This window comes from Amblyomma maculatum, chromosome 1, assembly GCF_055883805.1.
Source record: "Amblyomma maculatum isolate TAMU_Amacu chromosome 1, ASM5588380v1, whole genome shotgun sequence".
Lineage (NCBI taxonomy): Eukaryota > Metazoa > Arthropoda > Arachnida > Ixodida > Ixodidae > Amblyomma > Amblyomma maculatum.
Genome location: NC_139344.1, coordinates 258,529,015 through 258,550,128, shown reverse-complemented (window position 1 = coordinate 258,550,128; position 21,114 = coordinate 258,529,015). Strand labels below are relative to the sequence as shown.

At 49.8% G+C, this 21,114-nt stretch overlaps 1 protein-coding gene across 1 annotated transcript in view; it reads left to right on the top strand.

The window, feature by feature from the left end:
• Window positions 1-203: 203 nt before the first annotated feature.
• Window positions 204-21,114, top strand: part of LOC146206318 (uncharacterized) — a 52,845-nt gene continuing 31,934 nt past the window's right edge. The window contains exons 1-6 of the mRNA XM_084590970.1: window positions 204-2,340; window positions 2,401-2,487; window positions 4,509-4,634; window positions 4,688-4,832; window positions 6,053-6,179; window positions 13,488-13,612. Of these exons, the coding sequence (XP_084447096.1) occupies window positions 307-2,340; window positions 2,401-2,487; window positions 4,509-4,634; window positions 4,688-4,832; window positions 6,053-6,179; window positions 13,488-13,612 (2,644 nt within the window). The 5' untranslated portion in view covers window positions 204-306. The remainder of the gene's footprint in view (window positions 2,341-2,400; window positions 2,488-4,508; window positions 4,635-4,687; window positions 4,833-6,052; window positions 6,180-13,487; window positions 13,613-21,114) is intronic.

Below are 21,114 nucleotides of genomic sequence, written 5' to 3'. Positions count from 1 at the left end.
GCGACCGAGCATAACCGAGACAGGGGGCTTAAGGTGGCGAGGAAAAAAAAAAAAACAAAAAAAAATGCCCCGCGGGCGGCTGGCACGCTTTCTCGGGATTCCTACGGAGGCGGGGGAGGGGGAAGACCTCTTTTCGCGCCCTCTCCGCACCGGTTTCCACCGTGCGCCAGCCGCGCGATCGTGCGCTCCAGAGGCATGACGCGGCTCGCCGAAGCCATGTCGGCGACTGACGTTTCTGCGGGAAGCCCTCCAGCGACCAGGCTCCACAGGTGACCCTGTTCCCACTGTACCAGGCAGCTAGCCGCGATGCTGCTGCTGCTGCTCATGTTGTGCGCGAGGAGCGCGCTTTGCCTGCACGCCCCCTTCAACATGGCAGGGGTGCAGGGAGAAATACGGCTCGTCCCCGCCGGGCCGTCCGGCGTCAACATCACAGTGCGGCTCGTCGGACCCCCAGGAGAGTTCAGCTGGAGCGTGCGCGAGATGCCGGCGCTGTTCGACGCGTCGACGCCGTGCGCAGACCTGGGGCGCGCGCGCCACGACCTGTCGCGGCGCCATGGACCGCTAGAACTGAACGGCACCGAGCTCAGTTTCGAGGACGACCAGCTGGAGCTGCAGGGCACCGGCAGTGTGTGGGGCCGCGCGCTGCTCCTGCAGCAGGGCAAGACGCAAGCCTGTGCCAACCTGCTGCACGAAGAGGACCCTCTGCACTGGGCCGAGGCGCTGTTCGCTGGGCCGCGCGTCGCGGGCCGGGTGCTCTTTCTCGAGGCGCCGAGCGCATCGCTTGTGGCCGTGCTGCTGTTCCAGGGTGGTCGCTCGTCGCGCTACGCTTGGCAGCTGCTGGAGGCGGACGTGCTGGACGCGGCGCCCGGCTGCCGTTTCCTGCAAATGGTCTACGACCCGGACCGCGCCGATGACGAAGGCTGCAGCCGCACCGCGCACGAGCGTTGCCGCTCGGGAGATCTGAGCGGCAAACACGGGCCCCTGAGCGTGGGCTCTCCGCGCGGATCTCGCCGCGCACTACTCGACACGCACCTTTCACTGGGCCACCGGCGGTTGTTCCTGGCGCTGCGCGACGAGGCCACCATGGCGTTCGCCGCGTGCGCGCCGCTGCGCGTTCTCGAAGCGCGCACGGTGCACGCGAAGCTCGCGCGTGGCGGCCAGCTCAGCTTTACTCAGCAAAGTCCCGTGCAGCCAACGCTAGTACGCGCCCAGGGCTTGCTGGGCGCCAGCTTCGCCGTCCACCCAGCGCCGTACTGCGAGGGTCCTCTACGAGACGCGCCGACCGTGCAACTGTTCGCACCCGTCTCGCTGGAGCCGCAGCTCTCGCTGTTCGGGCCCCGGCGGATCGTGGGCCGCTGGGTCTCCGTGTCGCGCGGTGACGACAGTCCTGCTGAGTGTGCTCGCGTCGGCTTTCCCGGTCCCACGCTGGTGGGCAAGGCCACCTTCCACTACCCGGTCTCCGGCCAGGTGTTGCTGCGCCAGGATGCCAGCGACGAGCAGTCCGAGACTGCGGTGCTCATTAAGATGGACCCGTTCGGCTTCAACGACACCACGCAGTACAAGCTGCAAGTACATGAGCGCCGTCCGGGACGCGACTTCTACAACTGGACCGCGCGGTGCGTGAGCGCCGGCGACCTGTTCGACCCGCTCAAGGTGGGCTCGGGTCCCTGCCCGCACCCGCTGCTCTGCCCCGTGGGAGCACTCACGGCCAAGGGCGCCAAGCCGACGTTCCCCAAGTACTTTTTCTACACGGACCTGCACCTGCCCCTGTCGGGCCCGCACAGCGTGCTGCAACGCTCGCTGGTGCTTCACGACAGCGGCGCGCCGCCGCACCGGGGCGATCGGCTGGCGTGTGCCGCGCTGTTGCCGCTGCATCCTATATCGGCCACCGTGCGCCGCTGGTTGCCCGGAGAGCTGGGCGTGCTGGGCCACATGACCTGGGTCCAGGACAGCCCCGAGGACAGCGTGCGCGTCGAGGTTCGCCTGCGAGGACTGAGTGGCCGCGCGAGCGCGTACCGCGTGCACGCGCTGCCGGTGCCGCTGGAGCAGCGCTTTCCCTGCAAGGCGGTGCGCGACTCCCAGGGCGCGACGGTGGAGCTAAGCAGCCGCTACGGGGACCTGGCCGGCAAAAGCGACGAGTCGCTCAAGGTTCTGGACCCCGAGCTCCAGCTGTTCGGCAACTCCAGCGTGGTGGGCAAGTCGGTGGTCATCCAGATGGGCGAGCGCCGCTCGGCCTGTGGCACCATCCTACCCGAGATGGAGGCCCGCCAGGGGCGCGAGCTCGTGGCCATCGCCACCTTCGACCACCCGGAGTCCGCGCTGCACGGCTACGTCAGGCTGGTGAGAACCCCTCCTCCTTCCCTTGCTCTCGGCCTCAGCACCGCGTCCCTGTCTGTCCAGAGGCAACTCGAGTACAAGGACGGCGGAACGAGCGACACGTTCATCCTGGTGGACCTGCGTCATCCGGGCAGATACAACCGTAACCAGGCGAGTCAGCCTCTTTGGTTGGTCTTTCGTATCAGGCAGCCTGTCATTCGGCACACCGCGCTTAAGGTTTAGAGGACAAAGAGCAAAATACATCGGACGCCTTGCAGCCAAGACCAAAAGGTACAATACCACGATGAACAAGATAGCTGCTGTGCATCAGCATATATATATATATATATATATTCCCATTCTGTTGTGCGGAGAGGATAGACGGCAAAAACGTATAGTTGACCACGTGCGGGCACCATGGCACTCCACGATGCTTGCAACCTCTTCAGTCCTCGCTCGAACAGCTTTCCTGGTGCCGTCAGCATGAGCGTTTTGTACGTGTTTACCATATACCCAGCGAACACGTGTTTAACTGCTGAGCCTTGCTGCTCCAATGATTATTTTGAGTTGATGTCCAGCGTATGACGTAGACGTTTGAAGCTTGGAAGAAAAGCATGCGCATCGCCACATTGTTGGTGGGACAGTTGTGTGCGCAAGCGGCATGCCCAGAGCAAGCTGTAGCGCATGCGTTCGAAACGGTCCAAAAAGCGCGCGTTTCACAATTCTGTGGGAACGGAACGCAGGCCCTTGACCGTACGGGGTTTACGCCTACAACCTGTCGTAACAGTGGTGTTCGGGTGTACGATAAATATGAAACTGAACCCTCGTTCCATACACTCAGGGATAACACTTGGCTTTACGTTTGCAAGAAAGTAATTCATTGAGAGGGAATTTCTTCGCAGAGAAGCCGAAAAAAAAAAAAAAGCATACGCCTGTCACTCAATCGGGAAAGTGATTGTTGAATTTTTGCAAGCAAGTTGTTCCTTTTGATATCTCTTGTACTAACTGTTGCACAGAAGAGTGGAGAGTTGGGCTTGCTGGTTAACGATCATGTTGCGCTGCGTTGTGTTCTGGCTCCCTCCTGTGTTAGCGCTGTTCCCAGCCCTGTTGCAGAGTGACACTGTTAAGTGTCAAGGGCGCCTTTCCATTTTTCATAACTTTGTGCTCCGCATTAAGTGTGAGACCTGCCGCTGCCTTTGTGTGTGCCCTCACCGTTACAAGTTGGATTCCTTGAGCGCAACGCATGGTGAATACGTTTTCTGAGGTCTACAATTCGGGTAAGAGCGTCACATTTGCTGCTCTGGACCAAACAAACAGAAGTAATGGAGCACATGACTCGTCTGTATTGTAATGCATGGTTTGCAAAAATGAAAGTGTTTCATGAGGAAAGGAAGAGCGCAATAACTGCCTCACTCTTGGTGGACACCTGCATCACGGGATAGAGAGACTTTTGTTTTTTTTTTTACCATGGCTAGCTGTATAAGCCGCGAGGGACCCCGTTCGCCTAATCTCAAGGCTCACGATACACAAAAAAGCCGGATCTGCGGGAGCCCCCCTCCCCCTCTTCCTTATGGTGCGATTCGCAGTGATTCATGGGGTCATGCAGAAAAGGCAGTTGCCGTGCCTTTCATTTTAAAATGTTAACGCTAAATGTGTCACTGTAGAGAAAAAGCTGTTGCGATCAGGTGAAGCCTACGTAAAATCGGGAGCCGATATATATATATATATATATATATATATATATATATATATATATATATATATATATATATATATATATATATATATATATATATATATATATATATTGTAACCTTCTCCCCCGGGCTAAGTATGACGAGGCGGCGGCACTCAGGCTTCAGAATAATTTCGACAGCTAGGGATCGCAACGCGGTCGCTGGGCCCGAACCCGGCTGCGGCGGCCGAAAACTGACGTCAATTGACTGTGTGATATCAGTCAGTCCGGCTTGCCGACGGAGCTAATTCAACATGATGAATGTTCAATATCTCTCTTGGCGTCTTCCAAGAAATGGTCAGGCCAGCAGCTGTCGCTGCTCACCTCATTTTGATGGATACAGTTTAGAGTCTCTTTGTCTGTGTTATACAAAAATAAAAAAAGATCAAATTAGGGAACGTGTGCACGTGTACAGTGCATGTGATGAAACAGGCTCTCAGTGCTCCGTGGTGCGCAGACCAGGGGTCACCACTGGGCCGTGTACGTGAACCAAGTGGCGCACGATGCCTTGGAGAAGAGTGAGAAGGCGCGCTGCATCGCCGCCGGCTACCGCTGGAACCCCTACCTGGCCCAGTCTACCAAGGTATACGCGAGTCTCAGCACTGAGCGCTATAGCTGACGCGTCGAGTGGCGCAGGACAGCTACCACACCGAGTGCAGTCCACGGACGCCGCTGAGGTGCGAGATGGGAGACCTGTCGGGAAAGCTGGGGCCGCTCAGCATCGGCACGGGCCCCGCAATCTACACTGACACCAACCTGCCCCTGGTCGGAAACTTCTCAGGTGTGATGTGCTCCCTCATGAATGTGTGTGCGTGTGTGTGTGTGTGTGTGTGTGTGTGTGTGTGTGTGTGTGTGTGTGTGTGTGTGTGTGTGTGTGTGTGTGTGTGTGTGTGTGTGTGTGTGTGTGTGTGTGTGTGTGTGTGTGTGTGTGTGTGTGTGTGTGTGTGTGTGTGTGTGTGTGTGTGTGTGTGTGTGTGTGTGTGTGTGTGTGTGCACGCTGAGAGAGAGGGGGAGCAGTGTCAGTACGCAGAGCGCGCCACTGACAGTGACACTGGACACACGATAGCTATTTGCCGATAGCTATAAATAGGGGAGAGCTTGATTTGCTCGCAACAGTTTGCCGCGTTCATTCCCCTCCTTTCCTGCCAGCCATCCATATGAAGATTTACGAACAGCAATCCTAGTGCAGAATTCTGGGCGAAAAGTTGAGTTAATCTCGGCGAAGTAGTTCTTGCTCATGCTCGGCTAGAAGAGTCCCGTTTCGTTTTAAAATGGTTTAAGAGGGTATGTTTAGGTTGACTCGAATAAGAAATGTTCAGTCGCACTTACACCAACAGCGCACCTCTATAATTGTTGTGCAAAAGGCTAAGAAGACACGGCGGGGCAAGATCACCCGCGACACAAGTTTTTCAGTCAGTCGGATATAAAAACCGGGCTCGTCGAGCAAACATTTTCCTTCAGTATCGATGTGCCCCCATTTGGTGTCAGTATCCGTTCCGAAAGGGAAGCACGCGACATTTATCTGGGCCAGTTTTCTTGGCGATCACCTTTAATTGTGTATCAAGTGTAGAATATCGTGTCTGTTACGAACACATCGACGAGAATGGTATACCCCTCCGATGCGTTGAAAAATGTTGTTTTTAATGTTTTTCCTGCGCTCGCGCCGAGTAAAGACTGCCATAGAAAATCAATTGGACGTGTTATTAACAATAAATGACAAAAAACTACGACCTTACCGAGAGAAAATCATTAATGATATTGATTACTATGGTGCATTCGCATGATGTGCAAAAAAATTTCGCCCGTGAAAAACGTCCCGTTGAAGAAATGCGCTTGTCGAGAATTTCATGCTATTCATGCTTCCCAGCGAAGGATTGCCCAGCGTGGAAAGAAAAAAAAAACTATAACATATGTGCACCGAGGTTAACTTGTCATCTAAATGCAGAGAATGCCAGTCTCGGGCATGCCATGTGGCAGCTGAAGCGTCGAACTTGTGCGCAGTGCTTGGCCGCTCAATCATCGTGTTCGCTGAGGATGGCTCGATGCTGCGCAAGGCCTGCGCCAACATCAAGCTCGACATCCACCTGGTGCGCCATGTGTCGGTTCGCAAGTTCCCCGGCTTCTCGAGGTAAGATTTGCACGCAGCGAGCAGAAGATGCAGCGCACAAGCACCGCATTCCTGCACTGCCCCATTTGCGAAGTCGGGGTGCTTAGGGAGCTGGCCAATGCTGGCGAGCTCTTGCAATGCTTTGACGTGCCTTTGCCGTCAAAGGATTGCGAGCATCCCGCGGACCCTCCCCTTTTTGTTGTGAGCTTTGAGTCTTTGGTTGAGCATGCACGAAAGTGCCGCCAACACAACCTGGACGATAAACAGCTGCCAGACAAGCCCGTGTCGTTCTCCCTCTAGAGTTCCTTTTTGCTTTTGCTTGGGATGTTAGACGCGATCCTTGTGACTAAGTGCATATAGACGCAGACAGTAATTTTCTCCGCTGTTCTTTAGTATTATTCACACTCTATTGATTTCTTCTTACCTGTCACCCTCGCTATCCCTTTCTTTCGGCTGGTTCCATGCAGTCACGGGTCTCAGAAACAAGTGGCCGTTTTCGTTGGCTGGCAAATAATTTTATCTTTCTTTTGGATGTAACTTTTTTTTTTTCATACAAGAGCACTGCTATGCTAATCCAGAACAACCTGCGTGTGTGTGTGCGTTGGGGGAGGGTCGCTCCCCCTCTGCACACCTCTATGGGAGTAACGCATGCATTGTACATTCAGTCATGCATACGAGATGATTAAACAGTTCTATGAAGGTATGAAATCGGCATTGACCAAAATAAAAATGCAGTATACTATAGTGATGGGCGACTTGGATGCCGAGGCAGGCAAGGCTATGGCATCTTTTCTAGGAATAAGAAGAGGTAGCTAGTAGTAGTGTTTGTAGAACTAAATGATAGTATACGAATCGTCCGTAAACCGGAGAACCTCAAATGGGCTTGGCAGAGCCAGAATGGAAAAACTAAAAATGATATAGACTTCGTGTGTATTGTGCGCCCATCCAAGGGGGGAAAGAGGGCCAGTGCCCCTCCACCAGCATTTCTCCAGATGAGGCAGCGCCCCCAGGTGCCTGCACTCCGATCGGATCAAGAAGTTATCAATGTAAAGGGTAGTGGGGCTCCTCTGTAGTTGGTTTGTAGCTGGCCGTTGAGTATTTCGTTTCGAGAACCCATCATGTGTAACGTCGATTGACTGACCTCCCTCCCCTTATGCGCACGATTAGAACTGAAACTGATATGTGCAAATGTTTTATTGCTGTCGATCACGCCTCGTATGAACATTGTTATAAAGCTGCCAACTTCAGTTTAGATTTTATAGGTATTAGAAAATTTGCTTACAACAAGTGCGAAAAGTAAAATATAAACAAACAATATAAAGTTTATTCGATATTTAAACAAAACAACAGAACAAACTCAAAATTCTCAATGACATCTCGAGCTGCTTGCGGCAATGGGCTAGGCCCAAGTGGGCTCCTGTAAGGCATGGGCTTTGAATCTACTCTGGTGAAGACCGTTGAATGGTGAGGTCCAGAATCAGTCTATGCTTGAATAGAGAACGGAGGATACTAGTAAGAAAGGAGCACATAAATGAGGCGAGAAGGTAGAAATCAGGATCTTTCTAAGAACAGATATCCCGCTTTAACAGGGAAAGCCGACCTTAGGATACACGCGACGAATAATGTTACAAATATGTTACAAAGTGCGCAGGTGAAACAGGGTGAAAGGGAGCTGAATAGGGCACCGGCAAATTCTCTGAAAAGAAGACCGGATAGCAGTAGAACTGTCATAAGCGACACAACGAAGTATAATGCGCGGAGGGTCAAGCAAAGAACGAATACAGTCTAAAAGCGGCCAAGATGGGGTAAATTAGATGCACGCCCTCAGTGACAAGGAGGGCAGTGCCATTAACAACTTGAATTATGTAGAAAAAATGGCGGATGAGAATAATTATATTGGTAATGTCGGAGGCAGTGGTGTGGAGGAATTGTACAACCCGTCTGCAACGAAATAGGAAGTACAGAAAAGCTTGCAAGCAGTGCAGCGGTGAGCCATTTAGAGAAGTCTTCTCCCCTTGTTGTGTTTAGTCCTACTTTCCGCAGAATCTGTGTCCTTGATGCCCTTGTCCCTGCACAAGTCCACAGCAGGTGGCGAACATCCACTTCTTCAGCTGGTGTGGAACACTTCGGGCATGTGGCTGGTCCGATGTCTGCTTGAGATTCCCATCGACATGTTACCGACAACGATAAGAGCGGGAGCCTGCTCCGGTTCCTTACGGAAAATAATTTACATGAGTTTCTATAATATGCCGTTTGGCAAGCTTGCGTACAAAAAAAAAAAAAAAGCAGTGCAGCGGGGAAAAACGGTAGGTGACGATCTGGTAACTGTAGATATAGGGCACGGTGGTGGACACAGTGTTCGATAAATCTTCTACCCTGTATAGCTGCGCCGCAGAGTTGGGAAATGCGGCAGGACCATTTCATTCTAACTTATTCGGGGAGATGAAAAAGTACAACAATTAAGTAGTGGAGAATGTACGCCAATGCCCATCACCACAAAGATGATTTAGCATGTGTGACTGTGGAACGTTGGTGCTTGTCACCACGTGTAATTACTGCTAAATTACGTCGTAATGATTGCTAAGAGACAAGCGTAAGTACATATTAGCAGCGTACAAAGAGTGCGTAAACCATTACAACGCATGGCTTAAGCTCAGAGCTCCATGAAGCTACAGAGCGACTGTTTTTCCTTGCATACATGCATAACCAACACGAGCGCATATTTTCCGCCCACGTGCGCTTAAATGAATGCGTGACGTGTCAACGCCATCAAGTGTGACTTATTAGCACGCTTGCGGCTATCATCCACTTATTTTGTCTGCGTGTTTTCTCGACGGCGGCATGATTAATCGACCTTTTGAACAGACTGAAATTCTCACGCCGACGGTACGTCCGGACGTAAGAATTTGAGACGCGAAAAGCTGCGCGACCTTTACAATGAACTCGAATGAAGAAAGCCACCTGCTATGCGCTTTGCGCAAGTTCCTTGTATAAAAGCAAAGTTCTGCGAACTCAACTTTTCCCTCGTAATTTTCTTTTCAAAAACGGTCTATAGTAGTAGCTCTCAGATATATCTTCTGAATTCTCAAATGTAGTAGTAGTAGTAGTAGTAGTAGCATGCAGTAGTAGTAGTTGTTGTAGTGGTAGGACACGTGGCAGCCAGCAATATTCAGATTTCTCTCGCCGGCTACGCCAAACAAATAATTTCCTCGAACGTGGAGCAGTTGAACGCTTGGGCGCAGAGAGGCGGCAATTATTTGTGCACTTGTGGAAGTTAGAATCAATTTTCGGCTACGGCAAAAAAAAAATAATAATAAAGAAGCTGTATGAAGCAATAGCCTCATTCAATTTTTTGTCATGCACATGTCCTAAATTGTTTATAAAAAAACTTTATGGCAACATCAGCATGACATTTGGTGCAGTAAAGTGGATAGTTGTTTGTTTTGAATTATAACCATCGTAGTAGTGCAGCACACACAAGGACACAGAACGATATGAGACACACACAGCTGTGTGTGTGTCTTCTCTCGTTCTGTGTCCTTGTGTGTTGCGTTGCAACGATGGTTATAAGACATTTGGTGCTATCGCAATCTGTGTGAGGCCTCGTTGAGAGGTTTCACATTGCCAAACTAGGATAGAGAGCGTAGCAGGCAGGGTCTTGCGTGACCCCAGCGGGGTCGCTTTCAAGAGGGTATGATCGCAGCGCCACCAGAAACGGCTGGGTTACCGTGCGTTGGTTGAGTTGTCGATTTTTTTCGCCTATATACCACTTTGAGAGCATCGTCTGCGCAACCGAAAGCAATACTTGGCCGTTTCAGACGCAAGGCACGCGGCGCAGCTTGGCAGTTGTGTTTGCAGATGAACTCAACAACGCCACAGCGACGCTTTCAAGTGCAGGCGACAGCAGTACCACCGCTTGGCTCGCCACTGGCTGGGAAGCACCCCCTGTCAATTTTAGTGCACTCTAGCCCACTCATAGAGCTGCGTACATGACTGCATGCAGCCGCGAGTGATTCAGTCACGAAGCGCATTGCAGGCAGAAAGGGCGCACGCACTGCTTCGAGGCAGCGTGTGAGACGAACAGCTGTCGTCAGGAAAGTGAAAAACACTCCAGTGGACGGAAAGCGCAGATTAGTGTGACAATGCATCCAGAGAGCTTTGTTTCGTTCCGTCGAACGGTTAATGCATTTAGCGGCTACACTTTCACATTTCCTTGTCCGCAGATCACACACGCGGAATTTAAAGAGTTGAATTGGATTCGAACGCAGACATTTTAGCTGCCGACATCGCAAAGCTTCTGTCATGAAGCAGTTTATACAAGGGACTCGTGTGATACTCAGCTTGCAGTAACTGCAAAATGCATAATAAAAGCGTCGCTAAAAATGTTGCCATTAAATGCTTGCTACTGACGTAACGCAACGAGTGTATGAAGGTTTCTTTATTAACACTGAACACACGGAAAAGAAACAAGAAACAGCCCGCATTCATTATGGCAGTGGGTGTCGTAGGCGTAGCACGGATTAAACGTCAATTTTTTTGCTGCATTTCTCCAAAACTGGTTCAGGTTATTCAATACATGCTTCATTTCTGTGCAGAACCCTTCTTTTCCCGAAGGTGGCGTTTGCTTCAAAGGCATTCTCTAGCGCTACGCGCGAGCCCAGTGCCAACATGAAAACAAACACCATGTCGTTATCAGATGGGAAGGGGACTCCGGAGTCACACATAACACTCATCATCATCCGTACAACACCTCCGGCACTATGACGCTAACGCAGCTTCCTCGGCTACATTTTGTCGTTGATTGTAGGCTCTAAATGAAACATGTGCGAAAGAAAAGGAACGGACAAATAGCAAGCACAGAAAGCGGAGGGGGTGCGGCTATTCAAGGTTGCAACGACGAGATTTCATGTCCGAATTTATTGCCTCATCCTGCAAGCGTCCGAAACTGAGTGTAGTCAGTGGAAGCTCCGCATCTCAAGGCCTTTCATCCACCAACCGTGACTGTTACACGACCTTAACCACACCTCCGTCCTGAATCTCAGAAAAGTCGCGTATAGAACGGAAGTGGCAGAGTTAATTTTTATTTTTTCATTTTTATTTATTTACTTTTTTTTTTTTTTTTGGTCGGCTATGCTTCCTTCCCCTTCTTACTAAACAGCTGACGGGCGGACAAGCGAACCAATATCAAACGGAGCACGCAACTAGAGACACAGCTTTCAGCAGGAAGCCTACATCTTTGAACAGCACTACGCCGTTGCTCAGTTACGTGGCACCGCCATTTCCATTTAGCGCCGCGTTCACATTCAGACAGCGCAGAGTGTGCAGCCGTGCGTCTTTGAGCAAAAGCACCGAGCCTTCAACAGTAATTCTGCTTTCAGGTTGGAAACTTAATTGTTCAGCACTGAGGGGTCACCCTAATTGGGCGCCCTCTCCTTTCGAGGCAGAGAAAAGCCATAAGAGTCGCGGACCGGAACGGGAGCGACTCGGCAACGAGGCGGGCTGCTGAAAGCAAGCCTTTCGCAACGCTCTGTCAGTGGCGGCCGCGTTCTCTTCGCACAGCTCCGCGTCTCGACAGCGACTGTCTGGAACACTTCTTATGTGCGGCAGCTGCGTTCACCTTTGCACCCGGAGTCGTGACTACAGCGTTGCGTCACAGCGAGCGCAGCGTCAGTGGCAAGCTGAAAGCGCCCACGCCATAATCACACAAACTTTTTCCCTTAGTAGCGGCTATTTGCAGTGCGCCCTATTGGCTGCGACCACACGGAACCGACGAAAACAAGCAATGTATAGTTTACCGCGAACCAAGTCTTTCACCGCTGACTTAATTGTGCTCTCAGATTCTGCTTGCGTTCACGGTCAGCACATTGAACTTTATGAGTGTACGCTGACTTATGTCTATGACCATGTCATGGACATAGTCATAGACATGACTATGTGGTGACCTTATAGCAAATTCATTGCCCTATGGGTCACAATTTTGCATCAAATTCAGCTTGATTGGTAGATAAGCCGCTCATTAATTTTAGCGAAGCTCCGTCTAGGGACTACGATGCTTAGGAAAAATAATAATTTTGGCTTAAGACGTATATGAGCCTATAGCAAACTCATAAGAAGAAAACAAGGAAACAAAGAAGCAAGAAGGCATAAGACGCTGATGTAATTTAGCTTCGGTTTTGATTCTATTTCGAAGTATTTCGACAAATTCTGCACGCAATCGGCTCCTCATTGACAGCTAGGATTGCTTTGGACGTCGATAATGGCTGTCGCAAGAAGCGTTGGCGTGGAGATTTTTAAAACGCACACCCCGGGGCGCCGTAAAATCAGCTTAACGGAGTGATTAACTAAGATCAAACCATGCATTGGTCGAAACTGTGCAGTTCCCGTTGACCGCTCCTCCTCCTCCTCCTACTACTACTAGAGCCAAAATTAAAATTACATCCACGACTGAAAATAAGTGACAGACCAAAATAACGAGTGCAGGTTCGCATAACATCCTGTTCGAATTTCATATCATACGCAGTGCCTTCCTGTGTATATTGCCATAGAAAACCATTCAGCGCTGTTCAACATGAAGCCAGTTGAAGGTAACATAAATTTCACTATCAGAACACACTTGACAATCAACGACGTGGAAATTGCTAATTGGTATTGGAGACATGAGACATGTATGTCTCTGAAACTGCACTGCATGCAGTAAGCATGCAACTAAAGCAGCAACATGCCTCCAAGGCTAACAAAGCGGCCAAATTGTCCAACATTTTTACTGTGCCACTGATATTCTTTCTTAACGTTTATTTGCTTCTTTCAGCAATATTACGCGTAGCAGTGGAGGCGCAGGTATGTGCTCGCACTGCCCAGTTGCCTTCCGCAGCCGTGTCTGGGATACATGCGTGTTTATTGCCGCGGCTTCTTGACAGAGGTAGGAAAATACAAGAGCGGCACATGAAATTTCCAAGCTCAGGCACAAAAATATTAGTGCAGCGTATGTTATGTTTTGTCACCTGACAACTGAAGCAGATGTCTCATTCTTGGGCGCGCGGGCAGCGTGTAAGTGCTGTTCACGCATTGTGCTAGTCAGCGATGGAGAGTGAAATGGCAAAGAGCACGGCTTCATCGAAGGATATCGCTCAGGCCACTCCTGGAATTTCCTATTATGCGATGTTCACTGCTTCCAGTTGCTTGTGGCACTTTTTGCACCAGATGATGGCAACGCGCCTCGCCAGGCCTGCTCAGGTCGTCCGCTGGTCGCACTGAGTCACACGCCACAGCGCTCATGCGGCCGACGGATGCGGGCAGAGTTTATTGTTGAGCGTGCCGCTTCCTTTGCAGCGGCGCCTTCATGGACCACATGCGGACCCTGCTGAACTCCAGCGACTGGCTGGTCATGTCCGACTTTCAGGCGGAGCAGGACATCCTGGAAGGGCAGTGCACCCAGCTGACGGTGCACTTTTTCGGTGCGTATCTACATGATGGCAGCAGGATTACAATGACTAACTTGCACACATGACGCAATCTTTCCCGTGTTCTATTTCATGCTTTTCAGTCCCACAGAATTCGATGGTTCACTATAATACACCACGGCATGTATGGGGGAGACATGTTACGCTGAAAGGACAAGGTCTGGCAGAGATGCTTTGCGTCTGACCCCCTGGAACCTTGTGTGTTCGGCGTACCATACTGCTGAGGGGCCTTGGTATCCAGGCGACTGCGTTCAGTGCCTATGACATATGTCGCACAAATCTGGCCACTTACGCGTTTTGTCGCCTTTAACGTTCACGGTGTAATTTCTTTGCACTCATACCTGATTCGGCGCGAAATAGCTCAAGGTGCCAAAGAGTGTTACTGTGATTTAGACAGAGTCATATACATGGAAATTGCATCAAGTTCGTCTCCAATTACGGATAGCTACTAGCTTGGCGCACCAAAAATGAATGTATTTTGCTAACGTTTCCCTCTGTGCTGCATTTCATTTATCTGCCTCACACGAATCGATTGTCATCTTGTTAGAAGTGCTTTTTTAATCATCAAGCTGACTCTCGGAGTACTTTTCTCGTGAGACGTGCAGAACTAGCCATGACTCGAAGCCTGGCGCACTATGCAGGATGCCCCGAGTTCTGCGCTCGTACGAATTTTACCCCAGTTTCGCGACGGCAGTCAGTGAACCTAGATATCGCGGAAGGAGCGAAAGCAGCAGACAGTCAAATGCCCAAGAAGGCGACACGAGCGCACTCTGCTTGCGCCGCTCCCCCATTTCAAACATAGCATACTGAGAAGTACAAAGCGTCTGTTATGAAGGTAACATCGAAAATCGCAATATCATGACCATGGTGTTAGAATCCTCTATACTAACACCATGATCATGACTTACCCACTATCTGCCTACACACTCGCTAGGAGTGGCTTGCCACGCTTGTTTTCGGCTCATCAAGGGAGTGTCTCCTTTTCGAGTATTGTGTGTTTATCTCCACTCGGAAGAGAACCAGCGTACACATGGTACATTTCCGCGCCAAACTTTTCCATTCTTTCGAATGTATTAAAGAATAACGTATAATATTACGCATATTTTACTTCGGCAATAAAGTGTTAGTTTTGAATGCTGGCAAGCTTTGAGGAAAAGCGAAACGAAAGGGGAATGCCAAAAAATTTGGCGTTTTCTAGGAAATGAGCTCGAGCTTTCAGGCATTCAAGGTATAATGATTAGATACAGAGTCGACTGAAGTGGCAGTCGAACGAGCCGAAATTTTGTACGATGAGATGCCGCCAGGCGCGCTGCTGTGCCATTCCCGTTGGCTGTCTTCGCTTGAAAGGACTTTGGGCGACTGTTATACCGGCTGACTTTGTTCGCTTTCATTTTTGTAGATGCGATAAACCAACCGCGTATTAGTCACCTTCGCGATGCAAGGTATATTGCAGTACTATCGGTACGAAACAGCTGATAACTTGATCGAAAAATCCCTTTCTGACTAAACCACGGGCTTGCGCTGAAGCGGTGCACAGAGGTGACGTTCAATCGCCAGAATCATACATGAGCGCCAATCCAATCTGCTCGCGACACTGAACAAAACCCTTCAATTTTCTTGATAATAAAACAATAATGCCATCGATCGAAGTTGCCGTGGAGCGACCTTCACAAGGCGCCGACAAGCAATGTTTCACCGCGTTCAGGTTCATCATCATCATCGACAGGATGACCTTCCTTGCACGATAGCCAGCGTTTCTAGATTGGGTCAGTTATAAAACAGCGCGGGTGCGCCGCAGAACGGAATGGGCCCAAACTGTCGCTGGTCAGGCGTGAAGGTGAACTCATGCCGACTGCCCACGAAGCCCATGAACTGACGCCCAAGTGGTGATAACCCCTAAGAGATTTATGATGAAGCTGTGAATCTGAAAGGTGTCCCGAGGGTTGAATTCCATTTCTTGATACCATTAGCTGATTTACCTGAAGGAGTTGTCAGAGCTCGGGGAATCTTCGCCAAACTCGAGGCACCCCGCATAGCGCCCTATTCGCTTAACCATATATCATTTGTCCAAGTGCACAGGCATATTCATTTTTTCGTGCACATGTGAGCAAATGTGAGCAGAACAAAGCGGTTTTGCTCTTTCACTTTTCCTCACGCGTGCACTGTCCCATTGCGACCGCTGTCATTATGGTTACGGTGCTAACACGAAACATTGCCAAAGCAGCGCTGTGGAGATGTCACAACGACGGATGCCAAAAACAACTTTTCAAAAGCTTCCCTCCCTCCCTCCTACCCTTCACCCCAGCATTATGGAAACAAAGTTCCCTGGTCCTCTGTGTGCGTACTTTTCGCTCGCTGAGGTAATACAAGACAAGTGTGCGCTGCAAGACAAATACCTTGCTTTTTGTTCACAGCTTTAGCTTTCATAAACTTCTTGTCCGGAGATGAGATTACGTCGCCCACACTGAATGACGTCATCGCCGGTCACGTGACTCGTTAATTTCCAGTGCACTATGTAACCCACTGTACCCTTAACACTTGGCTCACAGCTGCATGCAATGCTTCAAGAGCGAGACGATGAGAGTTGGAAATTTCTGTCAGCCACTGTGCGCGGTGCTCAGCGGTCCGGTTCTCGGCAGTGGTTGTAGATTAGGTTGAGAGATGTACTTGATCGATTAAATTGAAACCAGCTGGCACGCGCGCCGTATTCCGTCTGTAATAGGAGAGAGGAGCCAGTAGAAAGAAGGGCAAAGCAAGAAGAATGGGTCAAGCAACGTGCAGCAGCGTGCGAGATGTAGGGCGCCTTATCCGCAAGCTGAATACCAAAGGAGCGTGCGTGCAAGCAAAGTACGTGACATTTTGAAAGGTATTACCAGATAGGAATGCGCGTACATTCAAATATCCTCCTTTTCGATTCGCTGAGCAGATCAAATAGTACATTCCGGTTGAATAAGCGTTGGAACAGTTTACGAATAGCGAACACATTTCGAATCGGGTACGACGCACTTTTCTTCGACAGCCGCTTCAAAAACGGCTCACTCTGCACAGCATGCTGCCTCTGCAGGGTCGGCGTTCGTCGTGCCCACACATTTCAATAGCGGGCGACCGGGCAGGTCCACCCTGCTCTGCTGCCTTCATGCCTGAGGACGTGGCTGGTAGCTCTAGTCCGTCTCATCAGCTGACATGTGGCGCTGAGTTTTTGCGCCGTCGTCAGCAGTAAAACAGGGTAATATTCCGAAGCTTATGAAATCACGGTCACAGAGTTAATATACTGACTTCGTTCTGTGTGTCATAGTGGACATCACTGCTGTGTATTCGCTTCTACAACTTTAACTCCATGAGTTACAGCTCTGTCGCTAGCTCTTCGCTGTTTCGCATCAATATTCGTTTAGTATGATTATTCGGTACAGGTACCGAATGACCAAGCAAATATTCGATTCATATTCGGTTCTTCCATTATTTGGCTCAATTAGAAGCGAACCATTTTAACCAAGTGGAGAAATCTCAGCGAAAGCAAAATCTACATAATTTCAGGTCAAATGCAATCACTTGGCGAACTTTTGAAGCCAGAAACACCTGTAGTTGAGGTCCAGTTCCTCTTGGAACCATATTCTATAAGGGTCCATGACCAATTTTTCGTTCAGAACCCATTTGTTCCCCTGGCATTGGTCAGTGTTGTTCGGTGACATAGCTGCGGCTTTTAAGCGTATGTGGAACGCGACCGGACCATTGGCTTATTGGCGACCGGGCTTCCGCATATCAGCCAATGATTAACCGTTTCTTATAGTGGTGAACGTTATCGTTGAACTGGAGACATGCTACGTTGTATTTTGCGTGGTTGGCCACATGGCTGCTTTTGCATGATTCCGCCGTCACGCGCTGACGTCACTCCAAATGAAATGGAAAACAATTATGGGGGACACTTATGCTCCGACTTTAAGAGTACGACGCGATAGTGTACGCTACCACCCCGTATATAAAGTCCCGCTTTGACCAAGCCGCGGGAATATGCCTGCGTGGCCTAGGGGCAACGTGAATGCAAGTGTCCTGGCAGGCTCATTCTGATATATCACTCTCCCATACATGAAAGGAGAGGCCCGAGTTGGCAGCTCCTGCCAAACGTAACGTCAGCCAGTGCGCGGCCATGCCAGTTGTCAGCTACCGTCTGCCAGCGCCATGTTCGTGATTTCTCGCTCACAACGCTAACGCATGAATGGGGCCTTTAACGTTATCGCGTTAAATTGGATATCCCCATTTCAGAATGACCTTCATAGAATACGGCCCCTGGTTCAGAGCCGGGAAAAAAAAAATTGCATAGCTAAACTTACCGGCTTATCGAATTATTCAGCTAAAGATCATCTGCATAAGCAGCTTGGCATTATAGTGGCAGACAGCCTTGTTATATGGCATTTCGCAGGTGACTGCCCGGTGGGGCGTCTCACAGGCTCACTTTCAGACTTCTTTTGTGGATATCGGTTTCTTCGTGTATTACACTCAGCTCCGCTGACATGTCGAATCTTCGAGGACAGTTGCAGCGACGTCTCTACTTCCAGGTCCTGTTAGCGCTTCGCGGCCTTTCCCTAAGTAAGAGCCTCTCCTGCTGTGGCATGCACTCCCGAGCAGAGTAATCACGCGTGAGGTTCTTCGGTCGCCGACTCATCAGCATCAGGATCATTAGCATCAGGATCATTGATATATTATTGAGCTCCAACACAGTCAAGTAGTAAAGCTGCGAACGACTGTTCTTTCGCCGCCACCGCAGCTGGTGATAACGTGGTGTTTAGTCAATCATCGGGCATTGTATGAACACTGGCTGATACCGTCACCACCAGGATCCTGACAAGTCCAGAGCACCCCAGCAGCGTATGTATGTACATCACGGCTACCGGATGGGCGATAAAGGGTCACCAAATGAAGCTTCAACCGCAGATCTGAGTCGCGAGGGTTCCCCGCGCCACTTTACTCATACCCGTGCGCACGGATTCATTTGCTGACCCTCTATCGCCCATTCAGTAGCCGTAGTGTTAGCTGCTCGGAAAGAGGGTCATGTACAAGTCTTTATCTCGATAGTGACGCTACTAACTGCAATCAGCTGGCCTCCGTCGGCGCCATGGAGGAAGAAAAAAACTTTTTCAACTTTTTTTTTTCTTTTTTTCTTCCTCCATGGTCGGCGCTACCTCCGGAGTTGATAATGTAGTCCTACGTACCGCGCAACGTGACGGCCACCTTCCATCGCCATGACAACCGACGCGAGCTCCGCGTGCGCGTTCTGCCAACGTTTCGTTCTTCGCTACTCTCCATTTTCCTCCTTTCCAAGCGTGGTGCTCTGCGGTGCGACGTCGACTTCGCCGTTGTGCACCCTATGCATGGCTCTTTACATAAGCTATTCCAACTTTATCTTTAAAACTACACACTTGGCGATCGAGGATTCGGTCACTGGCTACAGGTGAATTGATAAGATTTTTTTTTTTTTTTTTCAGTTTGAAAGACTCTTTATGGACGACTGATTCGGTACAGGTATCAAAACTCTAAAATTTTAAGTTTTGACTATATGTGCCTTTTGGCGGTCGAGCTGCGTCGCCGTTGGTGCGGGTGTAACCAAGCGAAAGAGAGCCACGAGTGAGTCACGAACCAAAGAGAGTTTCTCTTCTTCTGAGAAATTCTTTGGCTCGTGAGAAAAGAGCGCTTTGTAACTGCATATACATAGATACAGGCACCCCTCAAATTCTTGCCTCAGTATATCACAAAAGCGCTGAAACAGCTGCGCTCCAATTACGCATTAAGAAGTATCGTAATCGTCTTCATTTTTTTTTTTTTTGTCTAGAATTCCGTGCACAGTACTAATCGCCACTTACTCTATTCTTGGTCAGAATGTATGTAGACCGTTCCTCGATTCTATATTATCGCGTGATGCGCAGTCGGCGACTCCCCTAACCAAGTGGAAATGGTCGGTACCGCGTACTCGTGAACGAATAAGAAACGCTTCACTGCTGCCTAGTTTCCGAAGCTCAGATCGTGAGACAACCCGGTGATTTTATTGCGATAGCAATACTACGCCAGGTTTTGGCCCGTCGAGTAGTTCCGGGGTGGGACACATTTGACCTTGAACAGCCGCGAAGAAGACGAAGACGAAGGAGAAGAAGACGACTAAGACGAAGAAGAGGAAGAAGACGAAGAACGCTCGGTCACCCGCAGCTAATGCTTTCGCTCCACATTCGGTTCAGCAGCATTGAACCCTTCTCATTTATATGTGGGCTGGTAGCTTACTCTCTCGCGTCATACTCTTAAAGGATGAGCTTAAGTGTCCCCAATAATGTAGCACCTTACACTGATAGGGCGTGGTAGGGGTATAATGTTGCAGGCAAAAGAAGCTTCCGCCGTTGCCATCGCAATTCAACAAGGGTTACCCAGAGTTAAACCATAACTAATTTTTAATCCCTCGACACTCAGTGTACACAGCTGGGTACAAGTAGCGAGTCGCGCAGCTTTTTCTGATAATGTCATACACTTAGCAGTATATCAAGTGAGTTTCGCATCCTTCATGTCGCAAATAAGGTGATACATGAATGGAAGGAAGGAACAGCTCAAACGGACAGGACGTGTAGAAAAGCGAGACAGACACATGAGCTGTGTATGCATGGAAGGAAGGAACAGCTCAAACGGACGGGACGTGTAGGAAGGCGAGACAGACACATGAGCTGTGTCTGTCTCGCCTTCCTACACGTCCCGTCCGTTTGAGCTGTTCCTTCCTGCCATTCAACATGAACCAACCAGCCCGACAACGCCCTCTTCTTGAAGGTGATATTTTTGTGTCATATAGCGGAGACAGCATATAACAGTCGCGCGTCATCTTTGTGCAGACCCATTTTGCCACCAACATCAGTCTTTAATTTCAAGCGTAACGCACGCACTTTCGACGTTGAAATTATTTCTTCGGGTGTTTACGTGACAGGAGTTTCCATGCTGTTATTTCCGTCAATTATGACGCTGTGTACGATATGTTGCAATTCCCTGCAAACATTAACCACTGGCATTTTCAGTTGGAAAATTAACAAATTATATCTCGCAATTAAGACCGCCAGTACGAGAGTAAAATATTTATTTTAGACAGAACCAAAAGTATACAATGGCGTATTCTAACGACCTGTGTGGAGTTGGAATGAACCCTGTTATGTGAAAGTGGTGAGCATAGCTGTTACCGGTCGCTTACGGGAAAGATGCGCGCGCTTCATAAAAACGCCTCCGGAAAAAAAAAAAGAACACAATGGACGCTCACACAGCGTTTCCAGTTAATAGCGCGGGGAATCAACCAAAACATACAAAGATGTTGGTACACCCGGTCGACTGTAGTTATTAGCCGAACCTCGTATGGTTAATCACGACTTCGCACGTCTGGCCGCTGTTTCGTTCTTGTGCAAGCGGAACGCAATATCAAAATGCACCAAAATTTGCTCCTCTTTTCGTGATGGAGAAAGCTCGGGACGTATTAATTTTCG